General features: G+C 31.6%; 1 protein-coding gene across 2 annotated transcripts in view; it reads left to right on the top strand.

Moving 5' to 3' along the window:
• The window catches only part of LOC145952601 (putative sesquiterpene synthase), a 37,790-nt gene extending 17,072 nt beyond the window's left edge, over positions 1–20,718 (top strand). The window contains exons 1-7 of one of the 2 annotated variants that reach the window (XM_083065331.1): positions 11,756–11,958; positions 13,368–13,649; positions 18,446–18,818; positions 18,946–19,164; positions 19,305–19,446; positions 19,541–19,786; positions 19,952–20,718. In XM_083065331.1, coding sequence (XP_082921457.1) covers positions 13,421–13,649; positions 18,446–18,818; positions 18,946–19,164; positions 19,305–19,446; positions 19,541–19,786; positions 19,952–20,254 — 1,512 coding nt within the window. In that variant the 5' untranslated portion in view covers positions 11,756–11,958; positions 13,368–13,420 and the 3' untranslated portion in view covers positions 20,255–20,718. Of the gene's footprint in view, positions 1–11,755; positions 11,959–13,367; positions 13,650–18,445; positions 18,819–18,945; positions 19,165–19,304; positions 19,447–19,540; positions 19,787–19,951 lie in introns of those variants that run through there. The other variant, XM_083065332.1, reaches the window with a different exon arrangement.

The following is a 20,718-nucleotide window of genomic DNA, read 5'->3' as shown; positions in this document are numbered from 1 at the left end:
AGATCATATACTAAATTGTCAATAAGATTTTAGTTAAATAATTTAAAATAATTAATGTTTCAATTATATTGTTAATTCACAAATAATTTATTCCAAAACTAATTAATTTTTTATATTAATTATTAGTAAAATTTAATAAATTTTAATTTAACAATTAATTGGATTGATAAAATTCAACACACGTCATGAGTTACTGAGCAGAATAACTTTACCAAGAGTTATTTTATAAGTTATCTTAAATCAAACATATAAAATTCAAAAAATGTATTTATCCTTGTTTTATTTTTTAATTATCAACCATTAATAAAATACTAACTTAAAATCTTATCTAATAATATCATAATATTTTCATATCAAATTTAGAACCAGTTCTTACATTTTTGACAAATATAAATTTGTCTGAAATATTTCATCAATAATATAGCTTTTCCTACAAAAATTTTCTCATCGAAAATATAAATTTTCCAACAGATTCAATTTTGTTTTATAAGAAATCATCTTTGATTAATATAACATTTTGTATATATGATTTAAGAGTAAAGTATTTTTAATTTAACAGTTGAATTTACAAAATTCACATTTAATATAAAGTTATACGTCATCTTGTAACTGATTTTGTCTAAAAAATAATAGATAATCATACCCTTAACTGATTTTTATTTTATATATTCTAATTTTATTTGTAATAATATGATTATATATTTAAATAATTTAATTTTAATAATTTTTTAAGTATATTTTTGTCTTTTCACTTAAAATATTTGAATTTCCATATTTTAATTTGAATTATTTTTTAAGTATATTTTTCTCTTTTTGTCTTAAATTTTTGAATTTCTATATTGTAATTTAAATAATTTTTTATTTCTATTATTTATTAATTCTTTTCTTTTTTAATGTTTTATAACATTATTAAAATTTTATAATTTTAATCTCTCTAATTTTATCTTACTTTTTATTTTATAAATATAATTTGAATTATTCATTTTATAATTAAATTAAATTTTTTTAAATTTTTTATGGGTTTACATTCTAAGAATGTATTGAAACCCCTCAATATTTGATTATTAGATAACAACAACATGAATATTCTGATTATTAGACATTATGTTATAATTCTACTGATCGTACTATATGTTATTTTTAAATTTGAACTCTTAAACTTTATTTGTTATGTATGACATTTTATTTTGTATGAATGAATTTGTTTTGATTTACATAATTATGATTGATTTAATATCTTTAAATAGGACAATTATTTAATACAATTTTGAATTAAAAAAAAAATTTCACAGAATTACCCACGGATTAGTCCGTGGGAAATTACCCATGGATAAATCCGTGGAAAATTCTGTGAAAAATTATTTTTTTAAAATTCAAAATTTTATTAAATAATTATCCTATTTAAAGATATTAAATCAAACATAATTATGTAAATCAAAACAAGTTCATTCATACAAAATAAAATGTCATACATAACAAATAAAGTTTAGGAGTTCAAATTTAAAAATAACATATAGTACGATCAGTAGTAGAATTATAACATAATGTCTAATAATCAGAATATTCATGTTGTTGCTATCTAATAATCAAAGATTGAGGAATTTCAATACATTCTTAGAATGTAAACTCATAAAAAATTTAAAAAAAATTAATTTAATTATAAAATGAATAATCCAAATTATATTTATAAAATAAAAAGTAAGATAAAATTAGAGAGATTAAAATTATAAAATTTTATTAATGTTATAAAATATTTAAAAAGAAAATAATTAATAAATAATAGAAATAAAAAATTATTAAAATTAAAATATAGAAATTCAAAAATTTAAGACAAAAAGACAAAAATATACTTAAAAAATAATTCAAATTAAAATATAGAAATTTAAATATTTTAAGTGAAAAGACAAAATATACTTAAAAAATTATTAAAATTAAACTATTTAAATATATAATCATATTATTACAAATAAAATTAGAATATATAAAATAAAAATTAGTTAAGGGTATGATTATCTATTATTTTTTAGACAAAATCAGTTACAAGATGACGTATATTTTCCTTTATCTATTACTATAGATAATCAAACAACTATATATTTAACTATTTTTCTTCCATTCATTTTCTCTGTCTTTATCTCTACTTTCTATATATAGATTCATTGAAATTTTAAATACTCATATTTATACTCGTTACTTTGTATTTTAATGATTTACGTAAATATAAAATTCAGAAATCAATTGTGACACCCTTACTACCCCAACACATACATCGTAATAATGTAATTAAATTAAGAAAAATAAACTTTCGAAGTTGGTAAAAGGGTTCACATAAAACTTCATAACTGTTCTTTCTTCAATATCCAAAATAACTGGAAATAAAACTTGAAAGGTAAAATTTAAGAGTTTACAAATTGTTTTCAAAATAATAGGTTTTACTCCATATACAAATACAAATCATGTCTTAGAAATCCTCTGCCCCGATGTCACAATATCATAGCATACCCATAAATCAACTGTTGGCATTTTAGATTCCACTCAAAGCCAGATCTTCCTCACCTAAAACATCCATAAATTGCACGGTGAGAAAAGAAAACATCTATATATAAAGCACATAAGAAAAACATAACATAATCTCATCATTATTCATTAATGAAATATTCACAATCATTTATATATATATAATTTATCAATCATTCAACATCTTCACATCTCAATTACATCAATCCATCACAATCCACACAAATCTTACAATTAACACTATGCCAAGGCCACGCCACAACTAACATAAGTGATACGGGTTAATTGTCTCACTCATCCCACACCATGCCAGGGTCACGCCCTCCCTGTAGCATCACTTACCCAGGGGTCGTGCCATCCCTAGTCATTGATGTGGGGAACCACAATCACATCACAATCCACACAATCTCTTGCAATTAACCCTATGCCAGGGCTGCCATATTTGACATAAGTGATACGTGTTAATTGTCTTACTCATCCCACACCATGCCAGGGTCACGCCTTCCCTGTAGCATCACTTACCTAGGGGCTGTGCCATCCCTGGTCATTGATGTGAGGCACCACGATCACAATCATAATCACATCCATACAACATCTCATCTCATAGCTCAATCCCATATCATATACACAGTTTCATATACACAACAGATAAGTCTAACAAAATAAGGGTTTACACACCCCTCAAGCAATTCACATCTAGATCATCAATTCTTAACAAGTAATATAACAATTATATTCATAAATTAATATAATAATCAATGGAATTACCAATTTAATATAATTTCAACATAACGATAAAACCCCCAATTGTTCATTTTTTTACAGTTTTAATTGTTCTTCCTCTCAGATCATCATTCTTACAAATTAAATATATATTCTAATCCTCAACACATACAGAATCTAATAGGATCATCAATTTCTCAAACAGAAATAATCCAATTTTTTCCAAAACCTAACTTATATGCACTTTTCTATAATTTTGTTCTCTCTCCTAGAGCATCATTTTTACAAATAAAATATATATTCACAATCCTAAATTCATACAGAATCACATAAAACCAACAATTCTCCTAACAGAAATAATTATAAAATTAATCATAATCTTAAGGGCTCTTCCTCTACCAAATTCCCTCATGTAACTCTACATATAAATAATTCCCTTTTTCCCCCGTACCTGGATAAACAGCAGTTGAACTAAAACAGGAATCTCTTGGTCTCCTCCTCTAAATGCCCCTTGGTCTTCAGAGAGAAGAAGAGGAAAAGAAGAGAAAACATAAGAGAATAAGAAGAGAGAATGAGAGATGTGTGAAAATGAGAGGTGAGGGGCGCTATTTATAGGATTTCAGGATCACCTACCGGAACGGCCCATTCCAAAAATGGAACGGTCGTTCTGGACCCTTCGAAACTATGCAAAATTCTCAACTGGAACGGCCCGTTCTCCCACCAGAACAGCCCGTTCTCAATCCCACCAGAACGACCCGTTCTCCTAACCAGAACGGCCCGTTCTGCTTCTCCAATTTTGGGCATTTTTTTATTTCGGAACGGCCCATTTCACTTTTGAAACAGCCCGTTCCGGGCAATCAATTGGGCCTCTGGCCCAGCGATTTTGGGCTGTTACAATACTCTCCTCCTTTATGAAATCTTGTCCCCGAAAATTTTTGCAATGGTACAGTCTTCGCTTCTTATTTTCTAATTCTTATGCAACCTCACTACTTTATTGATGTACAACTCTATCAATTTCACCAAAAGATATCTAAGGGCAAAACAAGTAAACTTGGCGAGCCTATCCACTAAAACACAAATAGAATCAACCTCTTAAGCGTCTCAGACAAACCTACAATTAAGGCCTATCCACTCATCATCTTACTTCCAAAATGGGACGTCTAAGTGCTACAAAAATTCCTAAAGACTTCTAGCATACTAAACACGAGTATACAATTTCTCTACTCCTCTTCTTCACCTTAGGCCACCATGCTTCCGCTGCACCACTCTGATACATCCTCCTAAGGTCCCGATACATCTCATTAGCTCCTAAATATATGTTAAGAGTATTGTTATGTCCTTCCTCTAAAACCATCTTTCTTAATTCAAGGTTACTAAGTACCCAAGTTTGTTCTTGTACCTCAAAACAACGTCGATTTCTACTTAGAAATGGTTATCTATACTTCTACCAATCTTCTCCACTTGGTTCCCTAAGAAAGGATCTGACTCCTAGGCTTCTCTAATCTCATCCATTAATTCACTAGTAACTTTCAACATAATCAATTCAATGCTCGTAAGGATAATCTCACATACCAAGCATAAGTCTTAAATTCTTCAATCAAATCCAACCCTTAAATCATTAAAAATGATATATCAGAGGTCATCATAATCAAGGCATCTGCCACAATATTGGTTTTACTTCTATGATCATTTTTAAAGATCAAGCACCTAAGCATAAGTACACTCGGTATTCATATCAGATCTCTAATTTCACCACTCCATCTACACCCAAGTCAAACTCTTATCCATCACCTTATCCTATAGCCTTATATCTTGTCACCAAAATGAATCATCTAATTATGCTTCTCCAATTTCCTTCAACAATCCATTCGTTACTCAAGTCATACTTAGTCTCACACTACTAAAGGTAACCTTATAAGCCCAACTTAAGTCTCTAATTTGAGCCAAAAGGATTCATCTCTCTAATCATAAGGGAAGATAAATATAAAGGTTTCCTACAAAAAACATCGGTCACCACAATAGCTTTACTCAATTAACAACTAAGTTTGAAATATTAGTCCTCCAGAAATTAAACTATCTCTTTTGTCACATAATTAACTCCTTCAATCAACAGATAATTAAGGCTCTAACGATCAATAAATACCTCAAGCTTAGAATCATATAGGTAGTGTCTCTAATTGTCTCTAAATATTACAACTGCTAACTTAAAATCATAGGTAAGGTAATTCCTCTCATGAATTTTCAATTACCTAGACACATAAGCTACTACCCTTCCTTCTTGCATCCATACTCCAACCAACCCATCTTAGAAGCATCACTATATACCACATAATACTTACTAAAATACGGTAGTATTAACACTAGTCAATCTTTCTTTAAGAGTTTGAAAACTACTCTCACATTTGTTATCCCATACAAAGGCAACTCTTTCCTAGTCAATCCAGTCAAAGGTAATAGTAAGCGACCCAGAGAAGTAAGCGACGAAATGCTTTGGGGAGTTAAAAAAATAAGCATAGGTCCAGGAATTCCCGATATAGATTAACCTTTCGAACTACTACTGAATCCATGGGTAGGAAAGAGACAACCTGGTGAACTGAAACATCTTAATAACCAAAGGAAAAGAAAGCAACAACGATTCCCGTAGTAGCGACGAGAGAAACGAGAGCAGCCTAAACCGTGAACCTCTATCTTAAAAATTTACTTAATAAATTTCCTATAAACTATCCCAATAAAACTCCTACCCTCACTAATTGACTTTTGGTATCTCCCACTTAAGCACAACTTCTACCATAGGTAGATTTACGTTATATCCGCGCAAGAAATTACAGGGCCTAGAACATTCACCTCATACAATCAAAAATCATACTTAGATAATTTAGCCTAAATCTATCTTGGATATATCTTCAGAATTAACTCTAATATAATGATATCACATCTTAAGGTCAATCTCACTAAACACACAACCATTCACTAATTAATCCATAAGGTCATCTATCCTCATATCCACATATATGCATATCAAATGATATTAGAATACCTATTTAAACCTTCATATATATCCTTCCCAATCATATATATGAATATATCACTATTTTACACCATATAGCATGTGCATGAACTTAACTTTACCACATAGCATCATACAACCTTGAACAACCTTACAATCCACATGACAACACCTCAGAACATCATAACAAAATCATTTTTATCCTTGCATTTCCTAGTAACTCAAAAACATCATGATAGCATACATATCCATCAATAACTGTCAAGGAAAATGATACCTAGAGAGTTACACTTGTCCAATGATCTCAATCCTATCTCAAAAGAAAGATAAAAGAATAAGCTATAACTCTTATGAAGACATGAGATTCTGAATAGATCCTCTTCTTAGCTAACAATTCAAAAATCACAACAGATATATTTAACGCTTACAACTAGCTTTTGATTACCAAAATAACTATAACTGGAGTTCTAAACCTTCATTTTACCTGATTCAAGTGCCGTTGAAAAGATCATTCCCAAGACTACAACTTTCATGAAGACCACAAAATCTAAATCTATCAATACGGTACTCTTACTAGCATAACAAAACTACAGCGAAAACATCTCCTACACTAGACAACAATAGTGCATTAACATATCTAAGGCCACAAAAATACCTCAACTCTTCAAAACTCACACCTCAACTTCACATTCAAGCTTCCCACTACAATCCTAAACCAAAACAACTCACATATTCCACACAAAGACTTATATCTGAAATAAAATCCTCATGTAACCTAACCCCTAACTAGGTTAATATGCAAGCATCAAAACTTAAGGAAATCACCAAAACTTTGACCTTCCATCAAGAATGCTCAAAGCTCTAATGCTCAACATATAACCTCTTGGATTTAATCACTACAACTATAGCTTTCAGAAACACCACCAATCGTAAACTTTTAATACATTCGATAAGTCAATTTCTCACCCACATCCAAGATTCCACTAGTTCTAGTTGGTTAGCAAGATACCTTATCTTCTACCACGACTTGCACCTATGCTCGCAACACGAGCGATACCACCAAACCACTACTTCTTACATAAGCAAGAAGTACCAAAACAATTAAGCAATCATGAGAATAACAAAGAACAATCAAAAATAGCATCATCAAGTTATATCATGTCTATCAGACAAATCCTAAGAACACAATGCACACAAATAAATAATAACATAATCAATCATCACATTAGCACATCAATAAGTTCACCAATCAATTCATCACATTACTCATCTACCAAACAAGCATAGTAGACTCATAACTCACGACCGATTGGATCGACCTGCTCTGATACCACTAAATGTGACACCCTTACTACCCCAACACATACATCGTAATAATGTAATTAAATTAAGAAAAATAAACTTTCGAAGTTAATAAAAGGGTTCACATAAAACTTCATAACTGTTCTTTCTTCAATATCCAAAATAACTGGAAATAAAACTTGAAAGGTAAAATTTAAGAGTTTACAAATTGTTTTCAAAATAATAGGTTTTACTCCATATACAAATACAATTCATGTCTTAGAAATCCTCTGCCCCGATGTCACAATATCAGAGCATACCCATAAATCAACTGTTGGCATTTTAGATTCCACTCAAAGCCAGATCTTCCCCACCTAAAACATCCATAAATTGCACGGTGAGAAAAGAAAACATCTATATATAAAGCACATAAGAAAAACACAACATAATCTCATCATTATTCATTAATGAAATATTCACAAGCATTTATATATATATATATATAATTTATCAATCATTCAACATCTTCACATCTCAATTACATCAATCCATCACAATCCACACAAATTTTACAATTAACATTATGCCAAGGACACGCCACAACTGACATAAGTGATACGGGTTAATTGCCTCACTCATCCCACACCATGCCAGGGTCACGCCCTCCCTGTAGCATCATTTACCCAGGGACCGTGCCATCCCTAGTCATTGATGTGAGGAACCACAGGCACATCACAATCCACAGAATCGCTTGCAATTAACCCTATGCTAGGGCTGCCATATTTGACATAAGTGATACGTGTTAATTGTCTTACTCATCCCACACCATGCAAGGGTCACGCCTTGCCTATAGCATCACTTACCCAGGGGCCGTGCCATCCCTGGTCATTGATGTGAGGCACCACGATCACAATCATAATCACATCCATACAACATCTCATCTCATAGCTCAATCCCATATCATATACACAATTTCATATGCACAATAGATAAGTCTAACAAAATAAGGGTTTACACACCCCTCAAGCAATTCACATCTAGATCATCAATTCTTAACGAGTAATATAACAATTATATTCATAAATTAATATAATAATCAATGGAATTACCAATTTAATATAATTTCAACATAACGATAAAACCCCCAATTGTTCCAAAACCTAGCTCACAGGCACTTTTTTACAGTTTCGTTCTTCCTCTCAGATCATCATTCTTACAAATTAAATATATATTTCTAATCCTCAACACATACAGAATCTAATGGAATCATCAATTTCTCAAACAAAAATAATCCAATTTTTTCCAAAACCTAACTTACAGACACTTTTCTATAATTTTGTTCTCTCTCCTAGAGCATCATTTTTACAAATAAAATATATATTCACAATCCTAAATTCATACAGAATCACATAAAACCAACAATTCTCCTAACAGAAATAATTATAAAATTAATCATAATTTTAAGGGCTCTTCCTCTACCAAATTCCCTCATGTAACTCTACATATAAATAATTCCCTTTTTCCCCCTACCTGGATAAACAGCAGTTGAACTAAAACAGGAATCTCTAGGTCTCCTCCTCTAAATGCCCCTTGGTCTTCAGAGAGAAGAAAAGGAAAAGAAGAGAAAACAGAAGAGAATAAGAAGAGAGAATGAGAGATATGTGAAAATGAGAGGTGAGGGGTGCTATTTATAGGATTTCAGGCTCACCTACCGGAACGGCCCGTTCCAAAAGTGGAACGGCCGTTCTGGACCCTTCGAAACTACGCAAAATTCTCAACTGGAATGGCCCATTCTCCTACCAGAACGGCCCGTTCTCAATCCCACCAGAACGACCCTTTCTCCAAACCAGAACGGCCCGTTCTGCTTCTCCAATTTTGGGCATTTTTCTTATTTCGGAACGGCCCGTTTCACTTTTGAAACTGCCCATTCCGAGCAATCAATTGGGCCTCTGGCCTAGCGATTTTGGGCTGTTACATCAATAAAATGTAAATTTAAGAAACTACTACAACTTAAAGAGAGATTTTTAAATCAATCAGTTATTAGGAACAAAAATAATTATTTAGTGTAATTATTTTAACTTTAATGTTTTAAGTTTTAAATAAAGAAGATTTAATCTAGAAAATTTTTTATTAACCCCTACTTGAAGTTTTTCTCAATAACGTCATACATATATCTCTTCTCAAATTTTTAAGAGAGTATTAATTTTCTTATTTGTTTATTTAAGTGGCACATTCAACTACTTATATAAGATAATACTGTTTATATGCTATTAAGAGAAAACAATTTATTAATACAAATATCAATAATTAAATGAGATTTGATCTCTTATTTCATTATTTCAACTTTGTTGAAATTTATTTTAAATATCATGCACACTGTGATTTAAAAAAATATATTAAATTTAAGTAATAATTTTAAAAATGAATTGAAAAAAATCTTATTTACAAAATTGAAGATCAATGAAAGTTTTCATGAAAATGACATAGTATTGGATGTAATTTAGAAACAAATGATAGATACATATATATGATTTGCAGAACATAATTTAACTTTTTCCCCCTTATTTAATTAATAACATTATTTTTAAAGAGATGAGCAATTTTTAAAAATTAAAGAAAAGATATGTTATTCTTAAATTTGGACGTCATGTGTTGGTATTTTTCAAGATAAGTAACAAAAAACACATTTACGCTAATTAGTTTATAATTTATAATACCCTAAACATATAATTATATATAGGTAATATAAGTCATACCTCACACACTTTGATTTATATTTATCTTATTTATATTTTGGAAACACCCATATAATAATGAAAATATTATATAGTGCATTGTTGTGTGTATCGATGCAATCAGGATTGGTTGCATTTGAAAAATAATTGGCTTAAATTTTATTTAATAATTTCAGACGGATTTAAATCCGTGGGAAACTCCGTCAGAAATTTCAGACGGATTTAAATCCGTGGGAAATTCTGTCAGAAATTTCAGACGGATTTAAATCCGTGGGAAATTTCATCAAAATTTTTAGACGGATTTAAATCCGTCGGAAATTCCGTCAGAAATTCCATCATTTAAAAATCTGTCGGAAATTCTGTCAGAAATTTCCCACGGATCTAAATCTGTGGGAAATTTCCGACGGATTTTTGTCCGTGGAAAATTTAACTTTTTCTTGTAGTGTATATCTTGAAACTTTTATCAACTTCTTTAATAAAACTTTTTTTCTTATAAAAAAAAATTCAATATAGAAAGTGAGACTTTCTAGGTTGTAGTGATAATTCATGTAAAATCTCTTTTTCTACATTAATTATAGACTGATGCTAAATTGTTAGCCTTTTTAAATTGACAAGAATATCATGAGTTTTACGATCATGATGTAAAAATGGTCATTTTAATCGATATAAAACTGTCACCATTAAAAATTGTCTCCATTTAATGGTGAGAGTAAGATACACTATAAAACATTTATGTTATAACATATTATAGTTATCATTAAAGTTACTTTTATTTACATAATAGATAATATATATATAGGAGGGTTTAAACGATACCGGTGTAATTTTTATTAAGTATTACACCATTTAATAATTTTATATTAAATATGAATTTTATAAATTTAATCGTTAGATTGAAAGTTCTTTATTCTAAGATTATATATATATATATATATATATATATATTTAAAATATAAAAATATGAACACTTTGATTATCTTCAAGTTGTTGTTTAATTTTAATAAAATTTGATATATATATATAGTGATATGAAGTTTATATCACTTCATTAATATTTCAAAATTAATGAAGTTTGATAAACTCGATAAGAATTATTAGAATATCTTTTAATATAATTTTAAAATGAAAATCCTACAAAATATCTCTTAATTAATATAACATCTTATTTATAACGTGTTTACCTAGATTACGATATTAAAACAATCAAGAAAGCATCACAAAATCACGAAATCTTTGAATTTGATGTTAAATATTGTATTTCGAAGTTGAAGTTAATACGCAGTTGATTGCAGATTTTGTATTTCAAAGTTGATGATGATATTGAAGTTGATGGTAAGTATTATTTTGAAGAATATTGGTTTCCCAGACAATTTTCAGAGAATAATTTATTTGCAGGGGCCTTATTTAAATTGCATATAGTTGCTAAATTTGTGAAGAAACATTATTCTAATGAATTGCATGACATGGTGCCGCGCATTATATTTATAGTCCCAGGTAGAGACACACCTCCATCACAAACCATCATCTATTCCATAAGAAGAAAGAAAGCTCTAGAATCGAATTAAGATGTCAGTTGCAACTTCCACACTTGTAGCTTCCAACCACATTGCAGTACCTGACATCACACGACCTTTTGCAGATTTTCCTCCAGATATTTGGGGGAATATTTTCCTTCAATATGATGCAGCACCACTGGTATTACATTTATAGAACATAATCAACGTGCATGCATGCTTAATGTCAACTTTTATATCGTTAATCAATTATAAATTATTGGTATAACTTCTAAATTAATAATTATAAAATGAATAAACTCATTATATAATAGATTGTTATTAAATTATCCTGTAAAATTACTTTACACCCTTCATGCATGTTCAATTGTCTCATTTATATTTAGATATGTAAGTATTATTACTTTAATGAAATATTGCATTATATTTTAATCTTAAATTAGTCTAGTTAATGCACATATATTACAAGAAAATTGTCATATAATAATACACATCTTATAATGGTATAGTACGTACGTGTCACTAAAAATTATTTTTATCCACATAATAAATATAATATATGTTTATATATATACTGTTAAAAAATGTATGTATAAATTATAGTGACATATAAAATATATTTTTAAATTTTATTCAAAATTAACACTAAAATTATATTTAATTATATGTCGAATAAATATATATTAATTACTATATGTAATATTTAGCTATCTCCCATGCAAAAGTAGAAATATGGAATAGAAAATATATTATATAAAGCTCAGTCATTAATTAGCCGAGTGTAATCTGCAGAGTTTGGAATTTGAATGGACTTCAACTTCCGAATGAAAATCTTCAAAAATAAAACAATAAAGCATTTGATAAAATAACAAGATAATTAGTCTAAATAATACTTAAACTTTAAACTTTATTGCACACTTTTCATTATTTATTTACCATTTTTTCAATTTTATGCTACACAATCGATTTTATTACAAATTATAACTTTAAATATTTCTGATTCTTTTTTATTAATCTTTTGAGATGTATATATAGAAATAATAATACGCATGCATCATATTTTTAATCCATATAGTTTATTTTCTTATTTTTATCGTTTATTGTTATTACCTAAATATATTTCATTTACAACAAATTAAATATTTTTATGTTTAATTAGTTTTTTAAACAATGAGTGCAAATCCTTTAGAGTTGAATGATATAATTAGAGTTATGTTTAGTTAAAGATGTGAATATAAAGAATGAACAAGTTCTATAGGTTAAGTGTTATTTGAACCAATTATCTTATTATTTTACTAAACACTTTATCATTTTTTTTAGAGGATATACACTCGATTTTCTTTTATAAATAAACTGCAGTAGAGGGAAGTAATAGACGAGAAAAACCAATGAGAAAGAGACAGTGCGCATTGTGTAGAATCCATCGTACATACCTGCAATTTATGTCTCGCATGGACAAGTGTTTTTGGCAAAAATAACAAAAGAAACATGTATTCAGTACAGTTTATTTTAATCACGATAGTTTCAATGCAAACTTAAAACTTTATTAAATGCTCTATAAATATTAACCGATTGCAACCATATTTGCAGGAAGTTAGTGACAATGAGAGACATCGAGCTCAAATACTAAAGGGGATGTGAAAATGATGTTTAAATCATCAAACAATTCAAGTATCATACAAAAATTAAATTTAATTGACTTGCTCCAGCGTTTCGGTGTATCCTATCATTTTCAACCAGAAATCAACCAAACATTGGAACTAGTTTATGAAACTTTTAAAAAAAGTAAAACAATTGGTGAAGTTGGTGATCATCAGACTCTTGCTCTCCTCTTTCGTTTGCTGAGGCAACAAAAATATGAAATTTCGTCAAGTACGTATACAACTTTGTTACTCACATAGTGTTGAGATTTCCGTTGAAGTACTTTTATTTATAATTATAGATTAGGTTACTTCCCTCAACGGACTCAAACACGGCAAGTGTACCGGCCGTACAAGTAGTAAAAATATCGTATCCACAGGGATTAGAAGGTAAACTAAGCATTCATTGGCTACTTGTGACTTGAGAACAATCCCAATAAATATGAATATGAATTTAAGAACAAAACTATTGGAATTGTTAAAACACAAATAAATGGATTAGAAATGAAATGGGGTGAGAAATGGTAAAATGGACACTTGAAGTTGTGGGGGTTTGATTTCACCAAACAAACACTAGTGAATCCTATGTCTCTTGTTACATCCATTGTTCAGTCAACCATAAATTTACTCAGACCTAATTCCTTAGAGAAAGAGCCTAGGTGCAAAATATTGAATATCAATCCCTTGAGTACTCAATACCTCCACCCGCATTACCGGTTAGGGTTTTAAGACTACTAATGGGTCAAGCCCTATCCCTAGGTACAATTCCCACTAGGCATATGTTCATAACTAGTTTCAAGGATATTTCCCAATACTCAATGAAACCTTAAATCATGCAAAGGGTGATCAAGCCAAAGCAAGCATTAAGCATAGAATCATACACAACAAGGAATGAAACAAAACATATATAACATTAAACACAAAGGGATTACAATAGAGTTTGTTGGTTACATCAAAACCCCAATACAAAGGATAGAACCTCTCAAAACAAAGAGGGGAAAACTAAAATAGAGATGGAAGAGGAAAGGAAGAACCGAAGGAATGATCCACCATGGGAGGCTTCCGAAGCCTGAGAATCCCTCCTGCAGAGCTCCTGGAGGCGCCCCTGGGCGAATCGGGGAAAAGAACCCCGAAAATGGCTTTAAATACGAGCCTGGGAGATCAGATTAGGGTTCCGCGCCCGGCACACAATTCTTCGCGCCCGGCGCAAGTTCTTCCAGAGAAGTCAAGCACTCTCTGTCTCAGCACAAGCCCGGCGTAATTCCTTTTGCGCCCGGCTTAATGAGCCCGGCGCAATTCCTTTTGCGCCCGGCTTAATGAGCCCGGCTTAATTCCTTTTGCGCCCGGCTTAATTCCTGGCAGAGATGAAATACTCTGTTTTTGTCACGCCCAGCGCAGATTATATTGAGCCCGGCGCAGAGCCTCTTCTCTGCTCCTTAGCTTCTTAGGTTTTCCACTCCTTTAACCCTTTTTTCCTCAATTCTCTACTTGAATACCTGCATATACAAAAGAAACCAAAATGAGAACAATTAAAATGCAATGATACAAAGAATGGAAGAATTTGATCATTAAATCTTGTATAAGTCTCATCCAAAAAGAGGTAAAATTGAGACTTAACAACTCCCCCAAACTTAGAACCTTGCTTGTCCTCAAGCAAAAGGTAATTAATCAAGCAGATAACAAGCAATGCATGTGTGTCAAATTCCTTATTCTTGGTTCACTTACAATTTCATTTCACAAGTATGAACCTTAAACGAATTTTCAGCCACAATTATTGCAATGGAACATGACAATGTGCAAACAAAAGTTTCAAAAGAGATCAAAGAACTGAGAAAAGCTAATGACTATCTATGAATGCATCCTCACTAGGAAAGTGTTTCTCTCATATGCACACTAGTGTATAGGGGTGAGTGTTTCTCTCATATCTACTACTCACGCCACAGGATTCAACTTTGCTCTTCGTTTCCAAATGAAACCAATGGTAATACACATGCAGGCACTTATCACAAGGGCTTTATTAGGGCAATTTAAGGTAATTAGGGTCAAGCATAGCGGTTTCATGGTTTTTCAAGGAATAAGGGTGCTATAGCTTAAGAGAGTACTTGAAATTTCTTCAATAATTTCTTTCTCCATACCCCAATGTATCATTTTAGCACATGCCCTCAACCAATTCCAGCCATTAGCCTTTATATGATGCATCTGTACACTTTTGCATCTTATTTCAAATATTTTTTTTTTTTTTTTTTTTTTTTTTTTTTACTGACCACATACTTCTTCTTCTCAAATTTCTTCATTCTTCAACTCCCCCAAACTTATTTGATGTCATCAATATACTCTCTTAACCAAAACAAGGATTTAAGGTTAATTTTTCAAAGTTGGGATAAGTGGAAGGTTGAGTGTTTAAGCTTAGGAAGATATGGGTCAAAAGAAAAATAAATATGGCTTTTTGGCTTAGATGGTTATCAAAATATAGAAATGCCTTGATCATGTAAATACACTACACTAGCAAACCACCCGGGAAACTCAAGCAAAGTCTATCATGCAACATAAGTGTAGTTTCTCTCATCAGTATTTAGGCTCAGACCTCACTCGGTTGGCATCCACAGATTATCACACTCAGCTCAGTCTATGATCAACATTGAAACCCGTATGCAACTAATCATGAACTAAAGCTCTAATATGACTTGAAAATGTCTAAAGTACACACCATAAACATTAAGCAAACCTCAATCCAAAATTGATCACATACAAAACAAGTATTCAACAAGATTAAAAACCATGCTCTAGCAGGATATTCAAAAAGATGTACCAACCAGAGTAATCCAAAAACAATTAAAATACTGAAAATAACAACAGAAAAAATAAATTGCAAACAGAGGTGAACTAAGGTGAGCTTCATCTATTTCCATCAAATTTGGTCATCTTCCTCAGTAAGTGCTCAACCGCATCTGCATCAGCAGCTCCACTCCCCCACATTTAGAAGCCTGGTCCCCAGGCCAACCAGTATATGCCTGCAAGTCCTAGTAACCAGAAGTTGTGAAAGAGTATAATCATGAAGAACATGGTGAGCATAGTATACAATGATGACCATACAATTATATCAAAAATGAAGAACAACCTTAGACCAAAATTAACCACAAAGAAACATGCTTGAAAACAGAGAAATATAGGTTCAGGAGAGTGCTCGCGCCGGGCGCAGCACAAACTCGCGCCGGGCACCATATCAGTAAAAAGCCAACGAGGTTCAAATTCTGATACCGCGCCGGGCGCAGCATAAACTCGCGCCGGGCGTGGTACTCTGAAATGGTTACATTTTGCCTAAATTTGCTTTGAAGGGAACCTTGTAACCAACCAGAACCAGAATTACCTCATATCTCACACTCCAAACAAAGTATAACCTATATTTACTCATTTCAAACATGATTCACACACTTAACAAGTAACACAAACAATACATAACACAAACAACATATAACACAAAACATATTTACATATAAACAAACAAGTCACAAATAGCTATAAATACTCAATTTGCCATTCTAATCCCCGGCAACGGCGCCAAAAACTTGTTGAGATTTCCGTTGAAGTACTTTTATTTATAATTATAGATTAGGTTACTTCCCTCAACGGACTCAAACACGGCAAGTGTACCGGCCGTACAAGTAGTAAAAATATCGTATCCACAGGGATTAGAAGGTAAACTAAGCATTCATTGGCTACTTGTGACTTGAGAACAATCCCAATAAATATGAATATGAATTTAAGAACAAAACTATTGGAATTGTTAAAACACAAATAAATGGATTAGAAATGAAATGGGGTGAGAAATGGTAAAATGGACACTTGAAGTTGTGGGGGTTTGATTTCACCAAACAAACACTAGTGAATCCTATGTCTCTTGTTACATCCATTGTTCAGTCAACCATAAATTTACTCAGACCTAATTCCTTAGAGAAAGAGCCTAGGTGCAAAATATTGAATATCAATCCCTTGAGTACTCAATACCTCCACCCGCATTACCGGTTAGGGTTTTAAGACTACTAATGGGTCAAGCCCTATCCCTAGGTACAATTCCCACTAGGCATATGTTCATAACTAGTTTCAAGGATATTTCCCAATACTCAATGAAACCTTAAATCATGCAAAGGGTGATCAAGCCAAAGCAAGCATTAAGCATAGAATCATACACAACAAGGAATGAAACAAAACATATATAACATTAAACACAAAGGGATTACAATAGAGTTTGTTGGTTACATCAAAACCCCAATACAAAGGATAGAACCTCTCAAAACAAAGAGGGGAAAACTAAAATAGAGATGGAAGAGGAAAGGAAGAACCGAAGGAATGATCCACCATGGGAGGCTTCCGAAGCCTGAGAATCCCTCCTGCAGAGCTCCTGGAGGCGCCCCTGGGCGAATCGGGGAAAAGAACCCCGAAAATGGCTTTAAATACGAGCCTGGGAGATCAGATTAGGGTTCCGCGCCCGGCACACAATTCTTCGCGCCCGGCGCAAGTTCTTCCAGAGAAGTCAAGCACTCTCTGTCTCAGCACAAGCCCGGCGTAATTCCTTTTGCGCCCGGCTTAATGAGCCCGGCGCAATTCCTTTTGCGCCCGGCTTAATGAGCCCGGCTTAATTCCTTTTGCGCCCGGCTTAATTCCTGGCAGAGATGAAATACTCTGTTTTTGTCACGCCCAGCGCAGATTATATTGAGCCCGGCGCAGAGCCTCTTCTCTGCTCCTTAGCTTCTTAGGTTTTCCACTCCTTTAACCCTTTTTTCCTCAATTCTCTACTTGAATACCTGCATATACAAAAGAAACCAAAATGAGAACAATTAAAATGCAATGATACAAAGAATGGAAGAATTTGATCATTAAATCTTGTATAAGTCTCATCCAAAAAGAGGTAAAATTGAGACTTAACACATAGATAAGGAAAATTATACTATATAAGTCTATAAGTTATATTTTTGAAACTCAAAGTTTATCAAATAACTATTACATCTTATATATCTATTAATTGGGTAGGTGTATTTCATAAATTAAAAAATGAGCAAGGAAACTTCAGTGAAACTCTCACCAATGATATTCAAGAGTTGTGTAGCTTGTATGAAGCTGCACATCTAAGAACTCACGAAGATGATATATTGGAAGAAGCACTTGACTTCTCCAAGACTCAACTCAAGTCCTTGGCCAACCAAGTGAGTCCATCTCTTGCTATCCAAATCAAGCACTGCTTAGCGCAACCTTTAAACAAGAGTGTACCTAGGTTTGAGGCAAGGTATCACATGGTTGTCTATGAACAAGATTCAACCCATAATGAAACTTTGTTAGCCTTTGCCAAACTAGATTTCAATATTCTTCAAAAAATGCATCAAAAAGAAATTGGTAGCATTACCAAGTAAGTTTCTTACTTATAATTTCTCTCTCTAGTGACAACATTTATATATCAAAATACACTATTATTCTAAAGATTTTAAATAATAAAGAATGAAATATATCTAAATTTTTAAGGTGTATTTTTATAGGTGGTGGAAAAACTCAAACTTTGAGACACAGGTCCCTTATGCTAGAGATAGATTGGTTGAAGGCTATCTTTGGTCGTTGGGCATGTCTTACAAACCTGAATATACCAATGCCAGAATGTTTGTGGGAAAATTGATTGCTGTTGTTTGTCTTCTAGATGATACTTATGATGCTTATGGCACTGTTCAAGAACTCGAACTTTTCACAGAAGCAATTCGAAGGTTGACATGCTTCACAAATTATAGCTTATATTATATATTTAATGATTAAAGGACTTTAAAAATAACATGATAAATTTTTATTAGATGATTCCATACTTAAATTTATTTTGGTCAATAATTCTCCTTGTTTACAATTTCAGATGGAATATTGATCCCATAGAATCTCTTCCACATTGTATGAAAGTAGTATTTAATACAATTGTAGCATTGGATGATGAAATAGAATTGGCGACAACTGAGAGTGGAAAATCAAGCTTTGTGGTGCCACATTTTAAACAAGCTGTATGATAATTACAATTCTATTTTATTACTTTAATACTTCTTTACAAGATTTAGTTTATCTTATATATCAATATATTGGTTATTTTACTTGTAGGTTTTTAATTTGGTGAAAGGCTACATGGTTGAAGCAAAATGGTGCCATGAAGGTTACATCCCAACATATGATGAATATAAAGTTAATGGAATTTTGACTTCTTGTTTCTCTCTTTTCATTACATCATTTGTTGGCCTTGGAGAGTCTGCAACAGAAGATGTGTTCAATTGGATTTTCAATGATCCAAAAATCATTGAAGCTGTATCAATTATTGGCAGAGTCTTGGATGACATGGGTTCTCATAAGGTATTAATTAATTTTTTTATTGAAAATGAAAATTTGATTTGACATCTATATTTCACCTATAATTATTTATTCTTCAAAGCAGAAGATATATATTTGGCTTAATTAGTAATTATTGATAAATGTTACATTCCAAGTTAAATTTTTTTTATTTGTTTTGATTAATAGTTTGAGCAACAAAGGGTGCATGTTGCCTCAGCTGTTGAATGTTGTATGAAGCAATATGGCATTTCACAAGCAGAAGCCTATTCCCTTATTCACAATGATGTTGAGGAATGTTGGAAGGTTATAAATGAAGAGTGTATCAAGTTAAATGATATTCCAGAGTCAGTGATTGAGTGTATAGTAGATTTGGCACGTATGTCAGAAGTTTCATATGAAAACCATCAAGATAAATACACAAATGGGGAATTGCTAAAAGATTACATTTATTCGCTACTTTTGGATCCCATATGCTTCAAACGCCCGTAGGAGAGGCTAGCTACCTCATATATTCTAAAAATTTAGGTACAGTTTCTTAAGTATAGTTGGTGATATTTTTTAATTAAAATTAAAGTTTTATCTTTGATAATATGTATTTGCATTTAATGCAAATTTCGTTAATATACATTTACGAATATTATCAAAGTTAAACTCTAATTCTCATTAGAGAATAACACCGACAACACTTAATGAATTGTATATAAGTTTTCTCCTTATTATAATAAATTCTAAATAAAGATGTAGTACCATAGTGCTACATACTAGCAAGCATGAATAAATATGAGAAGGAAGAGTGAATTGTCGGTATAAAGACGATTCCTTCATAAAATGCTGAATATGTGTGAATTGTGTCAAATATTGTCGTTTGTTGTTGTGTCTGTGTGCTTTCATTTGCTTGATTATCAATGTAATAAATAATGTTTACCTAGTTTAATTTGTTTTTGTTCGTTCAA

The sequence above is a fragment of the Cajanus cajan genome, chromosome 10 (genome assembly GCF_000230855.2).
Source record: "Cajanus cajan strain Asha chromosome 10, NIPB_CcT2T_4, whole genome shotgun sequence".
Taxonomy (NCBI): Eukaryota; Viridiplantae; Streptophyta; class Magnoliopsida; order Fabales; family Fabaceae; genus Cajanus; species Cajanus cajan.
Note: the sequence above shows the minus strand (reverse complement) of the source record. Positions and strands in the feature narration are given on the sequence as shown.